The 22,173-nt window shown below is 39.6% G+C and overlaps 1 protein-coding gene across 1 annotated transcript in view; it reads right to left on the reverse strand.

Moving 5' to 3' along the window:
* The window catches only part of ccdc88b (coiled-coil domain containing 88B), a 58,870-nt gene that overhangs the window by 33,183 nt on the left and 3,514 nt on the right, over positions 1–22,173 (reverse strand). The window contains exons 3-13 of the mRNA XM_061725578.1: positions 20,957–21,065; positions 11,153–11,222; positions 10,909–10,967; positions 9,750–9,833; positions 8,849–8,989; positions 6,663–6,805; positions 5,617–5,698; positions 3,740–3,898; positions 1,322–1,468; positions 897–1,074; positions 82–197 (exon numbers count right to left, since the gene is read on the reverse strand). Coding sequence (XP_061581562.1) covers positions 82–197; positions 897–1,074; positions 1,322–1,468; positions 3,740–3,898; positions 5,617–5,698; positions 6,663–6,805; positions 8,849–8,989; positions 9,750–9,833; positions 10,909–10,967; positions 11,153–11,222; positions 20,957–21,065 — 1,288 coding nt within the window. The remainder of the gene's footprint in view (positions 1–81; positions 198–896; positions 1,075–1,321; positions 1,469–3,739; positions 3,899–5,616; positions 5,699–6,662; positions 6,806–8,848; positions 8,990–9,749; positions 9,834–10,908; positions 10,968–11,152; positions 11,223–20,956; positions 21,066–22,173) is intronic.

Below are 22,173 nucleotides of genomic sequence, written 5' to 3' on the forward strand. Positions count from 1 at the left end.
ATCTAAACCTTTAACAGGTGGAGGGATGAAATATTTTAGTGTATTTTCATGAAAAGCAACCTTTGAACTCTGAACCCTGACCTCCTGCTGGGCCTGCAGCTCCTCCAGTCGTCTCCTCAGCTCTGCGTTCTCCTGCTCTGCTCCCAGCAGCCTCAGCGTCGACGCCTCGCCCACTTCCACGCTCAGCGGCTTCGGATCTGAGTCAGAAAGAAGAAGAAATAAAGAATAAGGGATGGAAGAATGAAGTAGATTGAGAAGACATTTTTAAAGATGAATGTAGGAAACTGAAATATTGATTTGTGAAAACAATCATGGAATTTGTCATGTTCTTTGATGCTTTATCTTAACGTGGAGCCTATCTCTTGGTTTTACACAGATTTTGTCAAGTTTTTTTGTTTCTTTGCATTAGTTTTACTATTTTATGGTTATCCATATTTTATATCTTAGCTTTATATCCCTTTATAGCGGAACAGTTACTTCTTTTTAGTTTTCTTCCAGTGTTTCACACTTGAGTTCTCTCACTGATTGCCACATCTGCGCCACATTAGTCATTACTCTCCTCAGTATATAAACTCCTTTTCTTCCTTTCCTTTTTTCTCGGCCACAGCTTTAATGCCATTCCTGTGTTTCTCCTGGTTCCCCATGCTTGGTTTTTGGATTTATGTTTGCTCTCTTGCCCTTCAGCACGTTTGGTTGTTTATTAAATCCTATTGTTTTCTACACCTGACTGCGTCCTGACCTTGTGCTCTGTATTTGGGTCCACATCAAGCTTCACGTGTGACAAAGATTCCCTCGATTAGGGCTGATTGATACCCTGTGGGGTATCAACATATTTTCTCTTATCAGTTAATTAAAACGTCTCAAATGACAGGGTGCAGAAACAGAGGTGCTCTGACCGAGCAGATCGCTCAGCTCCTCATCGGAGTCCAGATGTGACTGGAGGAAATGCTGGTGAATCTCCACAACTGAAGCGGGAACGCTTCCCCTGCTGGCGCATGTGTGCCTCAGGTCCGCCTCAAGGCTCATGTTCAACTCCAGCAGCTGATCAACGCGCTGCCTCTCAGTTTCCCGCTCCTGCAAACACAAATACACATAATCTGGACTACTTTTGTCACTGCAAAAAGAAGAGGAACCGATTTCCTGCACAGATATTTTGCATTAAAATGTTTTTTCTTAAGACAGTGCTTAAATAATAAACTGCAGGTACACACATAAAGCATGTCACAAAATAACACATACCATGAGAGAAATACAAGTGCACCTGTTAGAGAAACACAAATATGAATACAAATACAAAAACCTGCCTCCCAGCTCCACTCACCGCATCCACATCTATGATTCTCTGATGCAGCAGAAGATTGTCCCTCTCCAGTTCCCGCAGAGAGGAGCAGCGTGCCCGAGCGTCTGCCAGCTGTTGCTCAAGAAGAGTTTTAGTCTCCTGCAGTGCTGCACAAAGCTGCTGCTGCTCCTGCAGGAGACGCCAAACAAAAACAAAAAAATTAAGGTTTATTAAGTTTTATGATAACGCAGCGTGGAGAAATCATACTGAAATTAAGAAGGTGGAAATTTGGAGCGAACATTTTATGGAGAGAATGTTAATTTTTGAATTTCTGGCCTTCTTTGGGAAACAAGATCAACTCTGCAGCTTGACGTCACCCGCCACAACCGTCAATACTGAAAATGACATAAGCTGTGGGGCATATTTGAAGCTACAAAATGTTATTGTGTTCAGAGGGGTGCTTAGTGGTCCACAACCTCTGTAGTCCATTTGTTACCTTTTAAGACCCCTAAGACTACTGCAAAATGGTAATGTTTTCTTTTCCATGTTTCCTCTTGTTGGGGGTTGTAGGGAGCTAATCCCAGCTGAGTGGCTGAGTGGCTGAGATGCAGGGTACATCTAACACAATCTTCAGGTCAATATGACTTTGTGGTTTCTGTTCCTGTTTCGAATCTCAGCTGGCTTCCTGTGTTTGCATGTTATCCCTGTGCCTGCATGGGTTTTCAGCTGGTACTCCAGTTTCCTCCCACAGACCAACAACCTGCATGTTAGGTTTGCCGATGATTCTCAATTACACGTAGGTATGAATGTGAGCATGTGTGGCCATAAGATAACTAGGACAGGCTCCAGCAGACCCCCGTGACCCTGAATAAGAGGAAGCGGGTATAGGTAATGGATATTATGTCAGCCACAATTGTACGTATATTTTGAATCGATCACCACGTCTGTCTTCTCTCTTCCAATCCATGATAAGGTGGCGAGTCAGGTAGTCTAAGATAAGAAAGGTCAGCTCTCAACGTTAAAACCTTTATTCAGTGATGATTTAAAAGCATTATATTCTTCATTAGTCTTATGGAATTTTGATTGTTTCTATTTCAGCCTATAACTTAACTTTAAGTTATTTTATCTTTTATTTTTTAACCAACTGCAGTTTGTAGGTTTAGTGATGTGAAAAGCCATCTTGATAAAATAATAGGGTTTTCTTTTTTTGCCATTTACAGAAACACAGTAGTGCATCACCGTGAACTACCAGGAGGACAACAAACACCGTCTGTAGATATAAATGTATCGTTCACAGTCATAAAAAAGGATGTGTTGCACTACTGCCAGTACAACTTGAATATTAAAAACAAGGACTTTAAAGAGAAATATATCAGAAAACGTTGTGGGGGATACTTTTGTTCCTTGATATACAGTATACACACATTTATGTAGTTAAGATTTCTATAATAAAGTAGAAGGAGGTAACAAGGGATCAGAAAACTTGCAAACAAGCTTGCAGATCCAAACTGACATCTTTGATATCTCTGTCTGTGTTGGTATTTTAGCCACTTAACTGCATGATCAGTGAGAGCAGCACTTTGCAAATAACTTGGTGATGATAATGTTGTTACATCTGAGAGAAATAAGGATCACAATACAGATTCAAACTGATTACTCTTACAAAAGGATCTTTGATTGGCATTTGATTGATTTTTACACGTGGAGCTATTTTAACGACCGCATACGAGTTCACTGGGAATTTCTAGGAAAAAAGACTCATGGAGATTGCTACATTGAACTCTCAACGGGGGATGTAGCATTAAAGGAAATGAATCAAGTGGGTCTGAGAAGGTGACAGCGAGGACACGGTGGGATGTTTTACAAGAACATGTGCACATTTTCTGTCTCAGAACGGTTAAACAGCTTCAAAATAAATCTCATTTGGGTGCAAATGTTCTGTAATTGCAGCCTTAGTCTTGCTCGTCGTCAGTCGAAACAGCTCTGAGCTGTAAATCCGTCATGACATCATACAATATAATCTTATTCTACGTCTCTGAACTTCATCTCTGTTCATACACCCACTGATTGAAACGCTCAGGGAGTGAGAGTAAAACTGATAAGGCTCTTAAGATTAAGTGGTTTCTCTTTTCAAAAAAAAAAAAAATTAATAGCAACACAGTGATACGGTAGCTTTTAAAAGAGATCCTTTTGATATGACCTTCACTGCTAATATTCATATCAGGGTTTGTTTTTTTGAATGAAGTTTCTGCTGTCATATTAATAGAAGTAGAAACAGACTGAGTTTATCCCTCCTCTTCCTCCTCTCCATCTTTTCATATATAACAAAAAACAACAAAAACAATCTGCGTGATGATATGGATGGAGCCGCGCATGTTGGTTTCTCTCCAGTCTGAATAAATATTCCCTTTCTGTGTTTGCGGTTTGCACATGAGTGTGTGTGCGTTTGTATCTGTGTACCTTAAGCTGAGTGCGAGTGAGCTCCAGGCTGCGCAGCCTGTTTTTACAGCTCTGAAGCTCAGTCTGGAGCTGCTCGGTCCGCGCAGCTCGCTCCCGGGCGCAGTCCAACTCATCCCGCAGTGCACGCATGCCTCTTACCTCACCCTGCAGAGAGCGGTTCTGCCGGCACACACACACACACACACACACACACACACACACACACACACACACACACACACACACACACACACACACACACACACACACACACACAATCACACGTTCGTACACAAAAGGGAATGAGGTAAAAAAAGAAAGGTTGTGAACCCATCTGGGAAGGGCAGGAGAGGAAATGTTGACTGATACAAAATAAGAAAACGTGGGTGTGTAAATACAGTTCTGTAATGTCTTGGCCAGGATACGACATAAAGAATATTATATCTTGTAGTATTTCCATTTATTTACAGCAAATCATCTTTTAGAGTAAATAAAACCCCTGGTAAATCATATAGAGTCACCAATCTTGAAGGATGCTCTTACCCGCTTTATTCTGTTAAAAAACAACAACAACAAAATGAATAAATAAACTGCTTTTTATAAGAGCTGAACATTCTGATTTTGTAAAATGTACCTTAAAAAGAGGAAAAGAAAATAAAATTATTGTAATTAATGCAAATTTTTTAGATCAACTAGAGAAAAAAATTGATGGAGTCATGTGGAGTCATGTGGAAAAAAATATTAAATTGCCTTGTAATTTGCATTTCAGGTCTAAATATGCAAATTAGTCGGCAGTTAAAAGCGAGAGCTGGCAAACCTTAACAAGCTGTCGCACCTGGCTGCCTGACAGGAAAAATGGCCTCGACAAGAGAGGTATCAGTTGAAACAATAAAGAGCGTCATAAGACTCTTTCAAGAAGGTAATTCAAGATTAAGTGTGGCAAACCTGTTGGTTGTTCAGAGACTGCTATTTCTCAAATTTGAAAGGATGTAAAAATGAAACAAGTGGACATAATTAATGTTGTGCTTTTCAAAACTCACTGACCACTCGTTTGTTTTGTTTTTTTAAAGTGTACACAACACTTTTTTACTGTTTTCTAACTGATAGATGGTAGCTGGCCTTCATGAGCCGCAGCTGCAGTTTACACGCAGACCAAGGAAGACACCGCGTCTCTGGACAGGAACGTAAAACGACATGCATGAGAGTAGAAAATGAACGACGACGCCTCGCCTTGAAACAAAGTCGGCAGAAGTAAATGAGAATTCCATACATAGAAAGCAAACGTACGCCGTCATTAATGCCTAAACAAAAGAGAAGCAGGTTACGAGTTTGCGATGAATCACACTCTTGCACTTAGAAAGGCGACGACTTTCATCGTGTAACAATGTTTAATTTAAATACCCCTAACTTAAATTACTGAAATAAATAAAAAAATGTATTTATTTGAATTAAGAGAGCCTATACTGTCCCTAAAACGCCACTGCTTCTGATTTTCATGTACTCTCCAAAAACACTTCATATAAAAGAGGTTTAGCAATACTAGAATGGAGGATAACAGTACATAACAATGAAAGAGTATGTTTGTCGCTGCAGCCTTGAGAGCTCACTCTGATCAACAGCCCAAGGCTGTGACCCAGCCTGCAGTCGTAAAGCTCCGCGTTTAGGTGGGAAAGATGTTCAACTGCAGTGGTTCTCATTTGGCTTCAGTGTGTGAAGTCTTAAGTGCTGCAACATACATAAACTAAGACAATACTGAAAGGGTATGAAAGATGTTTTGAGTAAATGGTCCTCCTTCCTGGCATTCATACGTAAAAATGTCAAATATACTATGTAAACAAATAAAATACAATAAAACAGATAAAAGGCAACATAAAAATCCCAACCTCCACTGTGTATACCTCTTTTTGAAGCCTCTTGAGTTGATCCTCCATAGTCTGAACCTCCTGTTTGTAATCCAATATCTGGTCACCTTTATCGTCCCTTAAAAACACACAACTGTCAGCACTTTTTTTCAAATTATGTGTGTGTCATGGCTATAATAACGCGGCTAAAGAGAATAAAATTAAAGTAGCTTCTGTTTTCTAGAAATAGACATACAAAGTAAAGTTGAGGGCTGGTATGAAGTAACGCAAACATATATCCAGAGGTGTATAATCCAGGTGCCATAAAGTAAAAATCCTGTCCAGCAGTTGTTCCAACCGGTCACTAAAGCAGCTCCTCTGCAGGAAGATGCTAGGTTTAAATGTACTGGCTGATCCACAGGTATGTGTTTTAATGAGCAAATATCCGCTTAATGTAAAGAAAAATATTTGACTAATGGTGCTTTGAGACTGACCCCATTTCAAAATTGGTCTTAATTTAAGATTGATTCAAAACTATTTTTGAAAAAAAAAAAAAAAAAACATTAAAGCACATTCAAGAAGTGTATAATCAAGGTCCCATAAAGTAAAGACTCTGCCATGTTTCTGGATGAGCCTGTACATTTAGAACAGGGGTTTTCACTAACGACCACCTACCTGCAGAGGAGCTGGTTTAGTGATTGGTTGGAACAACTGCTGGACAGGATTTTTACTTTATGGCACCTGGATTATACACCTCTGCATGTATCATGATCGAACAAAAACCTTTTCATCCAGACTGGAAGTGGAAAGATTTGAGGTAATATGAAAAACTGGAGACTTAACACAATTTATGTGATCGGTTCATCGCTACCGGCTCTCTTCGTGCAAGGTTAATTATTCTGATATTTACTCTCTCTTGTTTTTCGCTTTCTTCTTTTATTTCTATCTTTTTTGTGTTGCCACAGTTATAATTCTTTAAACCAATGTTTGAAGAACAATTACCCTCCGAGCAAATGGCCCTAGTGAGATCAGTGATCATAGCAAAAAAAAAAAAGGTCCTAATGAGGTAACAAAGATGTGTGTATTCATTCACAGGCACTCACAGTTGTTGTTTGAAGCGGCGGAGTTTGGCCTTGCTATCTGCCAGCTGGAGCGCCAGACCCTGGGGCGGCTCCTCGTTGTGACGACCCAGCAGGTTGGTTGAATCTCCCCGGTCTTCTCGCTCCCGACACAGCTCCGCTACCCTCTGGGAAGGAGGGACAACGATGAATGGTGGATGTGATAAATGACACAGGAGGAGGAATAAAAAAAGAAATGTGGCAAAAGCACAAAAGCCTTTAAACGCAACTAATTCTGAATGTGTTCATTCCTGTTTGGCTCTTTGGAGAATAATTTCAGAAACTTTCTTCTACAAAGTAAGAAACTGTGTGGGCATCTTTAAATGGTTCATACCACAGGCAAAACTTCCATATATACAACACACGCAGCTTCATTAGGACCCCAGTGAGCAGCCCACAAAAAGAATTGTCAACAGTCTTAGTGCTCATTTAACAATGAGAAATTAGGATACTGCCTTTGGTGCAAAAACAATGTCATCTCAGAGAACTTTTTCTGCATCCTTTCAATTAAAATTGAAGAAACATTTCTTGCAGTAGGTCAATTGCATTCCTTTATTTGAAAAAATAATGAGAGAAAGAGAGAGAGAGAGAGAGAGAGAGATAGAGAGAGAGAGAGAGAGAGAGAGAGAGAGAGAGAGAGAGAGACGTTTTTATTACTTTCTTCAAAATCAAAAGTTTGCAGTATTTGGTAGAACTGTCTTCAAACTTCTTGGCTCTAATGTTTTTGGTGGTCCAAAAACATCTTCAACAAATTCTTCTACAAATCTTCTCTGGGACTGAGGTTTGGACTTTATGATGGACACTTTGTTGTCCTTATACAGCTGATTTATAGGTACGTTTGGGGTCATTGTGTATTTGGTAGAGCCATCAATGCCCGAGCCAAAGCAACAATACTGTCTATTGTAGTGAAGCGCACCAGTCCCAGAGAGTTTATACGTTACTGTATAAACAGATGAATATGGGATTTTGGGGCTTCTGGAAATTATACTTAAAAAAATAAACCAACCTTGTGAAGGTCCACAATTCTTTTCAAATATGTCTGGGTAGGTTTCTGATTATTTTCGAATGCTGTTTTGGCACCTACTGTATATGTGATGATGTTTGTAGTACCAAAACATCATCACATGAAATTCACCAAGTTGTTTGAGGCCACAGTTAACTTCTTGTATGTAAACATCTGACTTTGAAAAGTATTAGAAATAGAAACAACTTAGAAAAATCTGTTTCACTAGTCTGGCATTTTACAAATAAATAAAGTACATTTTAACCCATCCAACACAGAAAAGAGTACCTAAACTTTACTTTCAGACTTGGAGGGAAAAGAAATGTTTATGTATCTTTTTCTAAACTGTATGTAAACTTCTAATTGCCACTGTGTGTAATATCACACTTTTCCAAACACAAGATCATTCATTGATTTGTATATTTGTTGCATAATGAATTACATTTTAATGAGGATTAATGGTTAATTTGAAATTCAACAATGAGACAGTGTGGAATGCTGGATTATGGTAATTACTGACATGTCTGAAATTGCCCTGCAACATTTCCACAGCAGACGACAAGGCAGAAACTGCAAAACAATGGTCACCAAAAACAATAGCAGATTTGAGAAGAGGCCTATAAAAATAGACAATAAGGGAGGACGAAGTGAGGTCACCGTGGCTTAAACAAAAGGACTTAATAGACAACTTTGCATTGACGAAAGCTGCAGAACTGAACTTATATTGCAAGTTGAAGTTTTAGTTTGTCCTTGGACAGATTTCGGTATGCAAAGTGGATGGTCAGTTCTCTTAAAATGCTTTTTTAAGACTGTTTCTTATAGTCATCGGCTATGCAGAGAATTGTGCTGTCCTTGATGTTGAGGTTGCATTCTTTCAACTCCAACTAAAGTTTCAAGACTGCAAACCTTACGGTAACGACGCAGTGTGATTGGGCAGAACCCAGGTTGACTATTTTGCACTGAAGGAAATACAAGCAATTTATTTCCCTCTTTCAGGGTCACCCCAGCAGATCACCGTGTTCTGCATATACATATACTTATTCTGATTAATCTCACAATACAAGGTAATTCCCAGTTATATGCAATAACTGTAGCCAAACCTAAATGTTATCCTCTGGATCTGAGCCAGAAAGCAACTGATTATTCGCTAAGGTGTGTGCTTGCATACCTCCAGGTGTGTGTCTCTTTGTGCCAGAAGGCTTTGGATTTGTTTGGCCATGGAGCTGAACACCAGCGGTAGGTCTGCACCTTCATTCTCCACCAGCTCCTCCCACTGAAGCGACAGCACCATGCGAGGATCCTGAGTAACCTGCAGCAGGGACAGTTTCTCAGCTTTCTATAGTAATATCAACGTGAGTCGGTCACAAGAGGGATATTTGGGATGAGGAAACCAGGCTATATGAATATCAATCATACAAAAAATAAATAAAAAATGTCACATTCTGTCTGGGAAATGTATCCAAAAATGTCTGACTAAAGCATGCACAACTAATGATCATGTTGACACGTTTGAAATATCCACAGATGGATGTCACATGAACATGAAGCAGGGGTTATATCCATCCACAAAAGGAGGAGCGCTTTGCACCTCTGTCATTTATTATCATGAGAAACCCGGGATAAAAACACCTGGTGGGCAACATGCCGTTCATGTAACGCTTGCAATTATTCATGGCGGGGGGGATTTTCAAAAGAGTACACCCCGGCACCCTCTTCTTTGCCACTCAGGGCTTGGAGAGGACAGCGGAGAGCGGCAGAAAAGAGATGAAGGGAAGACAATGATGTGACAGAGGTGGATGTGGAGAGGTGGACATGAAGGATGGAGGATCCTTCACAAGTGGCCACCCAGAGGTCCTGACGAGGCTCCCAGCAGAATAACAAGCAGCTCATTTTCACACTTACTAGAAATACCAGCAGAAGGAACAATAGTTTCCTTCTGGGCCTGCAGATGAGACAGTCAAGAAAACTCTGTGCTAAAACATATTTGAGTGACTCTGCAGTGAAAGCTTTATTTATTTGTTTGGTAATTTACTGGGAGGAAGGAAGGGTTTGATTAATTTGACATTTACCTGCTGGATACAGCCAGCGATGGCGGCCTGGGTCTCAATGTCCAGAGACTGAATCTGCTGAATGAACACTTCCTTCATCTCGCACTGCACATCCCAAGAAGAAAAGGTGTTAGATGTGTGTGTGAGCTATCTATCTTTGAAGAAGTGACAAGTTAAAACTCTGACACTTTAGTGGACTAAGACACAAAGTCAAGGAGTTTGTTAGAAGGATTCCCGTGGGACTAAATTATATTCACCTTCCTGACAAATCCTTTTTTACTTTTAAGCAGGGTGATTCTTAGTCATTTATTTAATAGACAGAGTGACCACACGTCCCCCATGGCAAAACCAGAAAATACAAAGGTGGTTTTGAATGTTTTTAAGTTTATAATTCAGCTTAAGAATGGATTATGTCTCGTTGTCTGAAAGCAACAATTATCTGATATGACAAAAACAAAAACAGACTTTTAGAGAATCTCATTCCTTATTTTTTTATTTTTGTTCTTTAATAAATTACCAGAGTCTTCTACCATCACCACTCCAGTCTGACTCCAGTCTGCTAATCAGGCTTTTACAGTACAGTAAAAAGCCTTTCCTCACTAAATAATGCATACCAATCCCCTGGGAATTTTACAAAGGGCTCCAAATGACCCTCCGACCATGAGAGGTATAATCCTCTTGAAATAAGAAGGTATGCACACAGGTAGTAACAGCATTTGTGGAGGACTCTGGATAGACCACAGAAAGACCTGGATAGACCCTATTGGATAGACCTGAAGCCAGTATTGCAAACACCTTGTTTGACAAGATGGCTTGAGGCAAAAATACTCTAAACATTAACTGAATGAAGCATCTCCATATTATGTTAATGATATTTCAGTATTATATTTTTCATTAATTAAGAAAAAACTGCTTTTTCTGTCTTTATTATTGTAGAGAAATCTGGAAAAAATTTTAAATATCTGAAAACTTCAGGATCTAGGTTGTATAGTATAGTATATGCATAGCGCATAGTATGTGCAGGCAACAATGATGTAATTATCAACCTTTATGTGTGTGTGTGTGTGTGTGTGTGTGTGTGTGTGTGTGTGTGTGTGTGTGTGTGTGTGTGTGTGTGTGTGTGTGTGTGTGTGTGTGTGTGTGTGTGTGTGTGTGTGTGTGTGTGTGTGTCTCTGATCACCTGCACTGCACATCCCAGTAAGAGCAGCAGCAGTCGTCTGAGCTCCTCCACAGCTGCCTCTGCGGACAGAAATAATTGTCACCATCATCATTATCAGCATCATTTCCAGCCCTGTCACCGCTCTCCTTATCATTATCACCTTAATGTGCTTTACAGTTTGCTGAAAACGTGGGGCATGTGTATACAACAAGTTCCTCGTGGTTGTTATACATGGCACAAGTGGGATCATGGTATTATCTTGTACCTGTTAGGGGGTCCTGCCCGAGTATGGCAACATTTGGAACAGGCATCAGTATCAACTGCTGCAAATCCTCCTGCAGAAAAGGAAGAACAGAAAAATTAAACACAAATAATTCTCTAGCTTGTTCCCGTCCTGTCTGCCCACAATGAGGGCAGATAAACAACCACAGCAGAACTTTCCACCAGCCTGCAGCAGTTTATAGTATAAACAATGAAAAGATAACGCGTGAGTGTATTCATTTGTCCCTCTAGGTCAAAGAAGCTTTGTAAAAATATGTTTTTAAATATTTCACTATCTCCAGATTTCATTACACCATTCTCTCGATTTTATATAGACGAAGGAAATTGAGCTGATAGATTACACATTCAATAAAATCTGTAAAATATATCTGTCGTCACCTCTGTGACTGTAGTGTCACATGGGTGTGATGTGGGTGACGGGAGAGCAATCCAGACACATTTACAGAGGCATAAATATCACGATGGACGTCATACAAACCAAGACCCATTACTGACAACAAACCAAGAATTACTCTCAGCAGCAAGCTGCACTCTGGAGGCTACCAGTACAGTATCATGATTATTGCAGGATCAATGTGGATCATGTAGCAGTTATATTAATATTGGTTTAATAACATGTAAATACCTATTTTAAAACCATCATTAATTATTAAATTAATTTCGCAATTAAAATCTTTGTCACTAATTGAGGTTATTATTCATTTCATGCTTTTAAGGCCTTAAAAAATTAATAAATAAACAAATATATACACACACACACACATATATATATATATATATATATATATATATATATATATATATATATATATATATATATATATATATATATATATATATATATATATATACATACATACATACATACACACGTACATACATATATATCATTACAGAGTACCCTTTTTTGTCATATTCTTGACTAAAATGAAAACCTTATAAAGCAAACAATTTATGAAAGCTATTAAACTGCTCATCCAGCATCCATTTAATCCTGAAAGAATACAACCCTTGACTGTGGATGTCTTTCATGCAATGCTGCTGCAGAAGAAACCATTAATAATGTGGTTCAAAGTAAATGGGGTGATTCAGGACCAGCAGAAGGCACAATAACACTGGGGTCACCTTGTTTCAGCAAATTCTAATACGTATGTGCTTTGAGCTCAAATCTTCTGGCACTTTTAAGTGATACAGAGTAAAGCTGGACTGCAGATACCTCGGGCATTTCTCATCCAGAAACCTGGCGTCTCTGGGCGTCAGCAAGAACTGCTCCTCTTACATTCACATCTGCTACTCCTTCACAAGTAAAATGGGTCATGCTTTTGTTACTTACTGGCCTTAAACCCTGAAAAACCTGTTAATTTGAAATATTACTAGGAAAAATCCAGACCGATGTTACAGTGATGTCTGTGTTATTAATCTGTGATCCATCAGTGCAAAATCATCTAAGTGTAGCAGTAAGCTACAGTTACAACTCTGTTTCTGTAATTTATAAACTGTACAGCAGGGAAGGCAGTTTACAAAAGGAGCAGGGACTTTTAGCAACTGGCATGTGCAGCCAACCTCACATTTCTGCTCCTTCAGGGCACGCAAGATAATAGCCTCCGCAGCTCTGGCTTGGTCATCGAGCAGCTCAAGGTTCTTGATGCCAAGTATTTCTTCAGCAGATTAGACAGACTTAAAATTATATAGCAGGGGTTGTTTATGTTGGCATGCAAAAGTCCTTGCATGAACCACTCTCTGTCGAGCAGTACAGCCAAGATACACATACAGTCCAGGCCTGTATTTGCTCAAATCTCCGCTGCACTATAATTATACATCATCATTTGATATAGTAATATACCCTGTCAGGGTAAGTGAAAAAAACAATATGAATGATGTACATTGCAATTATCTGGCTGCTTTCAAGGGCAGTAACACTTAATCAATGGTGGAAAGTAAGCTAAGTACGTTTACTCAAATAGAGCAAGTGACTTTCTTGCTTCGGTAATTAACAGTATGTTAACTTGTATGTCCTCGTAGTTCTGCTTCTGGTCTATTACGATTCATTGACAGGCTTTGCTGCTAATTAAGATTTTAGCCAATAAACAACACTGCAGGCTTTGAGGTCTACCAAATATGAAACAATAAAACCACCCAAAAAATGCTTATACTTCTTATACTACCATAGTTGTTTCTTTTTCCCTTTTCTCTCCTGAAAAGTCAGTCCATGAACCCTCAGATTTTCTAGCACCCCAGTAGGCCCTCGTAAACTCACCAGACACCCCGCCTTTCTGCCTGTCTGCCAATCTCACTCTGTTTGGCTGTCATTCATTAATTTATGGGCACGGGCTCTGAAACCACCTTGGATCCATTCAACAAACTAGTCTGCTCAGGCAACACAAACAAATGCTCAGCTATATAAAAACAATATGAGCATTCAAAGTCAGCCATAGTCATTTAAAAGACAAAAAAACACCCTCTGGTGATTTTAGAGAAAATAAAATAGGACATAAAAATCATCTGAGCCTTTGTCTAAAAATTAAGGAAATACAGTTTCACATGAAGATAACCCATGAAAAATCATGCGCTGTGGTTTTGTTGGAAAACATGTTCAAATACAGGAGCAGTGCGTGAAAGATTAATACTTAATACTTCCACGGGAACAAAGAGGATAAGTAGCACTCATGTGGTGCTAATCAATTCTACTTGATTAATTTGATCATCAGCAGCCGCCTTTATAAAAGTAGAGGCTTCAACGGCAATGATCTTTGAGAATAAATTGTTTCTGCCCTTTTAATTTTAGATGGGTTATAAGGCCGTCTCCGCCCGCATTTAAACTCAGTCATTCTATATACCAGGAAAAAGTACTCACAAGTGGAAAAGTGAGATGGAAATCTTCCCATAAATCAATGCCCCAACAAATTCACACCAAAGTAAGACTATGCACCGCTCAGGATATTTCAAAAACCCTCAATATTAGTCCGCCCCCTCTTCCCAACCCACTGCAGAAAAAACAAAATCCTCCAAAGACGTTAAAGTTACTGAGAGTATAATTACAAGACTGAATACATGTGGCTTGTTTGAAGGAGATGCCAAGATAAGCCTCTTCTCAGTGAAATAAAAATGCCAGCACAGTTTTGGTGTAAAAAGTCACATCTGAACAAGCCACAACATATCTGGAACAATGTCCCTTGGAAAAATTGGAGATGTTGGAGGTCCAATCCACAATACCACTTTTACGACACCCTTGAGCCTAATTACACTGCACGTCTCAACCTGAGAGACAATCTGAGGTTGGCTCATCATCATCCTAATCTCTAAGGTCAGGCAGAGCAGGCTTTCACAGAGTGAAATGAGCATTTAATCTCAGCACTCATCCTTCAACATCCAGATCCCAGCCTCTTATCATATCATTGAGACAGATTTACTTGTTTTCAAACTTTTCCTCCAACAGTAAGTAACTTTCCTGCACCCCAATGTCAGCCACAAGTCGAACACAACTGTATCAAGGCGACAAGAGAGCTCCTGGTGATCAAGCTAGCGTTGGAGGAGAGGAGACACTAGCTTAAGGGGATGGAGATCCCCTTCACTCTCTGGACAGATCTCACAAATGTGGCCTACATCCACCCAGCCAAGCAACTAAACACTCGTCAGGCCTGCGGGGTGCTGTTTTTCCAGACACAGTAACTTCACTTTTGACAAACCAAACTGGGTCAAAGAAGACTGAAGCAGACACCCTGTCGCCCCAGTGTTGTTCTGAAGACTCCCCAACCAAGTCGGACTACACTCCCCCCATTGCTAGAATTAAGGGGTTTCTGTCTAAACAAGACATGGAAAAACTTATTCATGCATTCATTTTCAGTAGGTTGGATTATTGCAATGGCATCTTTACAGGCCTTAACAAGAAATCTATCAGGCAACTGCAGCTGATCCAGAACGCTGCTGCCAGAGTCCTTACAAACACCAGGAAACTGGACCACATTACACCGGTCATGAAATCACTACACTGGCTTCCAGTGAGTCAAAGGATAGAGTTTAAAATCTTCCTGCTGGTCTACAAAGACCTGAATGATCTTGGACCAAAACACATGGTGGATCTGTTAGTTCCTATGAAGCTCCCAGACCCCTGAGGTTCATCTGGATCTGGTTTGTTGTGGTTCCCAAGAACCAGAACCAAGCAAGGTGAGGCAGCGTTCAGTTATTCTGCTCCTCACCGGTGGAACAAACTTCCTGTAGACCTGAGGTCTGCTCACACTGTCAGCTCCTTTAAATCAGCCCTAAAAACATTACTGTTTACTGAAGCATACTCTTAAATTAAATACTTACTTGCTGTACTTTACTGCCCTTACTTTTTAACAACTTGTGCTTTTTATCATTTTACCTATTTTTTATCATTTTATTTCATTTTATTTGTTATTTACTGTTTAATTGTGCTGCTTTTAATGTTGATGTAAAGCACTTTGAATTAACTTGAACTTGAATTGTGCTATACAAATAAACTTGCCTTTCCTTTCCCTTCCTCTTGTGTTGTGGCAGCAATCACTTGGGCAGTCGAACTAAGCAGTCATATCTAGATCAAGGTACAGGTCTACCGAACTGCTTGTTTCTTCCTAACGTGTGTTTGTATGTAATCAAGTACTGTCCCTCTTCCCACACAGCCTTTGATCGCAGGGTTGCACTCTCTGCTCAAGAGATCTTTGTGGTGGCTCACCATGGCTAAGGAGGAGAGGATGCTGCTGCCTGCCCGGTCTCTGCCAGTGACAAGTCCACCGACTAGTCACTCGCCAGCCTAATTCAGATATGAATACATAGCTTTGAACTGATGTAAAGGATTTTCTGTCAGTCACTGGGCCTACCTGGAGACTAAAGCAGCCTGACTCCAGACCCAAAGACCCAACCACTATCTAGCTGACAGCCTTGACATCTGTCATGAAACTGAAATTGTCCATCAGCAAAAAGCATGTAACTGCAACCAACTTTCCACATCTCTCTACTTTAATCTGTTTCCTCCAGTCCAGTGGTCCCTGTTCCTGCCTTGATCACTGATGACCATCCCGCCTACGCAGTCTGCAGGTTGCTGGACGTGTGTCATCACAGGTTTCGGGAATAGTCGCCAGCAGGTGCTTGTCAAGGTCACTCTGTGAATCATTCTTGTGAAAATACACTTTTTTGGGTATCAATGTAGTAAAAGATAGAAATTAACTATACTTTCTACATTATTAATTTAAAATAATCTAACACTAAATACAAAATACAGACCCCCGTGACCCTGCAAAGGATAAAGCGGGTATAGATAATGGATGGATGGATAAATACAATGTACAATTTGTATAAAGTCTCAGAGTTGTGCAGATTTTAGGTGAGAAAAAAAGAGGATTCAAAACAGTACAATACAGGACAAATATAGTTAGTCAGGACAAAGTAGCAAAATACACAAACAACCATAAGTGATTCACTATTCTAAAATTGCATTTTTCAATAAAGACAAGTGCAGCCTATAGAAGTTCTCTGTCTCCACACTTGATTATCTACAAGTAACTCGGTTGCTATATGAGAGAAGCTAAGATTGCAGCAGAGAAAATGAATCCACGGTTTGCTGCAAGCCGTTTCTGTGGTTTAAGCTCACCACACTCGTGTGTTAGAGGTACACACACACACACTGACACACTGACTTAGCAAGTACACTGCTAAACAGCATGAATGAGAAGTAAAACTGTCACCAATGAGGAACTCAAGGTCCAGAGCAACAGTGAGGCCAATTCGGAGCGCACCTGGTGAAATTCAAGTGCAAGCAGCCCAGTTACTGCCAGCGTCTTCTGAGTCACCGAACTTTCAGGGGGCATTTTTGACTCACTGCATATTAGGATGTAAAACCCTGTAGACTTGTGTCGTCTCCACGGAAACAATTGTGTCATTTCCTCAAATGCGCCGTCCTCCTACCATGTAAATTGTGAAATCATTCTGAGAACTATTGAGATTTTTTTTGTATTATTCTGTAACCTTTAGCCACAGCTATAGCTGAAAATAAAAAAAAGATCGCTTGCAACTCCTACAGTTTTTGTCACCCTATTAGCCTGTATAATAAGCAGAGACAAATGGAAATTGTCTCTTGTCATCTTCTATTTAATGCAAAAGCTCTGTCATCAAATACATACATTTTAAAATTCAGGATCCTGAGGCAAAATATTTATTAGCTATGACTCATAGTAGAGCTTCATGTCTTGTTTTTATCGCCTTAAAGCCAGTCAACTGCCTCTCCCTCCTATATTGCACCCTACCATAACAGCGTTTATGGATTTATTTATTTTTTGCTAGAAAAGTCTAATCAAAACAGCAGATGGACCCCACATCAGAGCATATTTCCCAACAATTATGTTCCGTTCGCAAGAATATCCATTGACATTATGTAATGTTAACTAAATACCAGGCAAGCAACCTAGCAACTTCAAGTTATGAATGAAAACAGCTGGAAGCTGCTTGAGTAAAAACAAACAAGACAACGAAGACACAAAGATGAGGGAGTTTTCAAGAAGAGTTGAAAATCCCCTCATCTTTAACACTTTGCAAGAGAGTAAGTATAGATTTGTTAACACATTTGTAATCAGCCCTATAAATGTTTGTTGTCAGTTGTCATAAACAAATGCCTGACTCACCAAACTGCACTTGATTTTTTTCTTTTTTTTCATAAAGAGGTGAATGTTTACACTCGTCTCTCTGCAACAGATATCAAACAACAAACATCCGTCTGACAGTCCCCATTTTCACATTCTCACGGCCTTCTGTGCTCCAAAACCAAAATAATCCAAAACTCTTCCAATAAAGGCCGTCCGTGGTAACAGGTGGTTTGTTTGATGAACACACTTCTGCGACATGATTGTTTAAATATCATATGTTCTATCAAAATTACAGTATAAAAAAACAATAACTAAAACTATGCTAAAACTTAAATGAAGGGGTATGTCTCCTTCAGAATATATCATGCAGAGACAACAAGAGTCAGATTATTATAATTGATTAGTCTGACACCAATTGTCACTTGAGGACCACGAAGCTGCAAAACAAGCAGTTCCAGTCCCAGTATTTATATAGTCTACATTCAAGTAGACCAGCCACTAAAGATGAGAAAGCATTTGACGATCATGGTGGACTTTTGGATTTGTTTATAGTATCCGTTCCAGTCATGGCAAAGCTCTCTGAGGATTGGATTTACAACAACAGCTGCTATCTAAAAGGATGAAAATGCATAAAAAGTTGTTGCTAACCTGAGACTGGCCTGTTTCTAAGGTAACAAAAAGCTTAGACAAACGCAGTCCTACCCAATCATCAATTTAAACATTTACAATGACATGTGTTTGCAGACAGTTTGAACCCAAAATATTTAATGTTTTTTCTCATCAATCTTATTGCATATCATAATATTTATTATCACTTTTTTTAACTCTGAAACCCACTAAAAAAAACATAAAAACACTACTTATAATGGTAAAGCTTTTACCAAGTTGAGATGCTACTCCAAACATCAGTAATGTTCTGGCCCTGAGAATACAAACAGGGAAGGGGTTTCATTAGGTTGTCCTGTGTGCATCATTCTGCTGTTGTCACATTTTTCATTTAAAAATCTTCCAGAGCTGTGATTTTATAACGAGTACAGGATCTGCCTCAATGAAAATGCAAGACTTTTCTGTAAGAGATGTGGTCTACACAAGGAGTGTTGCTCTTATCTCAATATATATTGTACATTTGTGCAGCCGTCACATACGTAGAAGTGACCTTTGCCATGAGCGCTCACACAAACTCATACCAAGAGAGTGGCGTTTGAGCCTGTTGTCGATAACAGTTTGAATGCTCATTTTTTGTCTTTTAATTCAAAGAGCAATGCCCTAATTTCTCCCAAAACCAAATTCAGACTACTGATCCCAGATAAAGGTTTCCAGTGTGTGATGAACCATCCCACAAACCTCTGAGCCCAGAAATGTGCACATTTCCTCTGGATGAGGTTAAAATAGTTGTGTGTTTTTTGTTTTGTTTTTGCACATTAAAGTTTGAAGTGGCATTTGTAAATGCTGCTCCATATTGTAGTGCTTGACAAAAATCTTCCGAAGTAATCCCTTCTCCATGTGGTTACATCACATGTAGATGAACAACAGCTCCCGATGCAGTCCTGTCTTACAGATTTAAGATCACCGGTGTTTGTGTCCAGCTCAAACGTATGCTCTCGCCCTTCATGAGCTGGATCCTTTCATGAACTGAATTAACTCCAGATTTCCTAGATTGCTTAATTATGATGTACATTTTACAATTTGCATGTTTAGCTCATTACTAGTCCAAAAACAACTGCCTTTTCCCAGCTCGGTTTAAAATGTGTTACAGAGCTAAAAAAAACCCCATAGAAACTGATGTTTTAAATCAAGCTAATGAGACAAATAAATTAAATGTTTGGGGTTTATACTGTCAGAAATTAAAGGAAAGTCAAAGTAAACATACAAACCACCGTTGGCTCGTGACTCCAGTACCGTGGAGACTTACCAACATCAACATGTGACAGTCACAGACTCGCCACATGAGGACAACGCTTATAACAACAGGCTCGCCGTTATGTACTCAGGACACAGTCAGCAGTGGGTTTTTTAAGCAAGCCTTATTTACATTTGATGTCATTTCGCAGACAATGTGAGTTTTTTTTTCCCACAGCCACAACTTTTGCAATAGCGCTGGCCATCATCCATCACAAAATGAGGAAAGAAACTGCAGAGTATCACAGGGCTGTCATCAAGTTTATTCACCGGAGTGAAACACTGAAAAATCTCTCAGCGTTCACACTGGACACCTATCAGAAACTCATGATGTGAAAGAAAACAATAACAAAGTTAAAACCATACATTTTCTTGCAACATTGCAGCACACCGACAGTGAGGATTTTGATGCATGACAAAGTAGGGAACTTTAACATTCGGCCATTCAGGTCGAGCCTCTGGAGCCTTAACCATGACTGTAAGATAAATAATACTTCACACCCAGATATGTTTGGACTACCACCAACTCCAGAGGGAAATGTGTGGTAAACTGAGATGCTGAGTACTCCAATGTATTCACAACCTAGTCTCAAGCTTTGTCTGCCTGCCATTTGAAGCTGGGCAGACACTGTAGTCAATTTATCAAAGGCCTTTTCAGATGAAAACAGCTGGCGGCTGCAGCTGGAAACAGGATGATGAGAGCACTGAGGGTTAAGCAGGACAGTGAAGCTGCCAGCTATAAAATCAAACGATTGGCTGTAAGACATAAGCTCTGTACGAGTGAGAGGAACAAAGCTAAATGATGATTCTCTTGAGGTTTACCACCACGGCTGACATCTTTCACAATGCATGTAGCCATTTGCTTTTTTCTTTGTGGTACGGTGGCATTTATAAATGAGATGATACCAGGATACTCGTGAGTGACCCTCATTCATACTCAACATTCTTTGACAAAAAGAAAAATGTGCAAGTGTGAAATGGATCTTTGTTTTCCATACCATTGTCCCAATTATGTGTAAACGATAACATAAAGTATAATCTAAAAATGCTGTAAAATGTAGTTAAAGGTTTTTGGCATTGGTCACTTTTTTTTTTTTTTTATCTAAGGCTATTCAAATTTGCAGTCTAAGATGATTGCTCGTCCAATGGTTTCCATTCATCATTTGTAAGTGGAAACTCATGAGAAGTCCCCTCTGCTCTGCTGACTCACAGGGAATCTTCTTTGATTTCCCCCCCGAAGATTCAATCAAACGCTTCAATATCCCCCTTTTCTCCCTCGGACCCTCCCCTACCTGGTAGAAGGCTCGGAGGTGTCGATTTAAAATAGAGAAGTTCTGGACTCTCAGCATGTGGTCATCTCTGTCGCCGTTGTACAGACGCTCCACCTTGGGGTTTGGATCTCTATGCAAACACACACAGAGAGAAATAAACAAACATACATTGTGGTGTGTCGTCTGCTGCAGCTTGATCAAACAGCCCAGCACCATGTCTCTTTCTTATGCAACAGTTCATTTATGAAGAGGGTGAATACAATCTTAATGAGCTTGAGAAGGCAGCAAGAACCCACATGCAATTATTTGCCTAAACAACACGGCTCAGGTTATTACGAGGCTGCTCAGCAAATACTAACATCTCATCCCATCTGATCATAGACTCAAGATTTTGTCATGCTGAGATTCAAACATAAAAGGTATGAAATTCTGTATAAAATGACTAACAAGATGGCATGTGGGCAGAAGCCCATTTCATGATCAACAGGAAGTTTGTGGGTCACATATCCATGTCATTCTTTCATACAAGCTGCTGAACAATGTGAGGTTATGAAAGGGAATGTGATGAATGTTACATCACATTGTGCAGGGAAAGAACATTAAGATTCTGCTGCCACGCTTGAAACTCTGGGAGACTGTGCCGTGGCACAAAGAAAAAGAGGATATAAGGATTTACTGAGTTCCACATCAGGTTTTGGCGATTTAGCATGACAACGTAAGTTGGGGGGGGGGTCATTTATTAGAGGTATTTTTGAATAAGAAATAATACCAATCAATTTGTTTGTTCAGTGATCCAGACAGTGATCCATGTGACCTAATACATGGTCCGCCTTTATTTGATAATCGATGTATGAACCACTGTAGCTGTACTACACTAGGCCTCCAGTAACTGATGTGATTTTCTCAGTGGTCAGTCACAGTATTATAGACTTGTCCCACAGTCTTTAAGATCATTATCTTCATAGATAATAGCTAAACCGAACCAAGCAAACATGAATATAGGAGAATATACCGTATTTTCTGGACTATAAGCAGCACCTGTATATAAGCCGCATCCGCTCTATTTGTAAAAAAACAGTTAAAAAAAGATATACAAGCCGCACCTGTATATAAGCCGCATCCGCTCTATTTAAAAAAAAAGATATGCAAGCCGCAAATATTTATGTTGTTAGATTAGACATTTACTACATGTACAGAACCATTTTGAACTGTAAATGATGTACATGTTTGTACCTAAA

This window comes from Cololabis saira, chromosome 7, assembly GCF_033807715.1.
Source record: "Cololabis saira isolate AMF1-May2022 chromosome 7, fColSai1.1, whole genome shotgun sequence".
In the NCBI taxonomy this organism is placed as follows: Eukaryota; Metazoa; Chordata; class Actinopteri; order Beloniformes; family Belonidae; genus Cololabis; species Cololabis saira.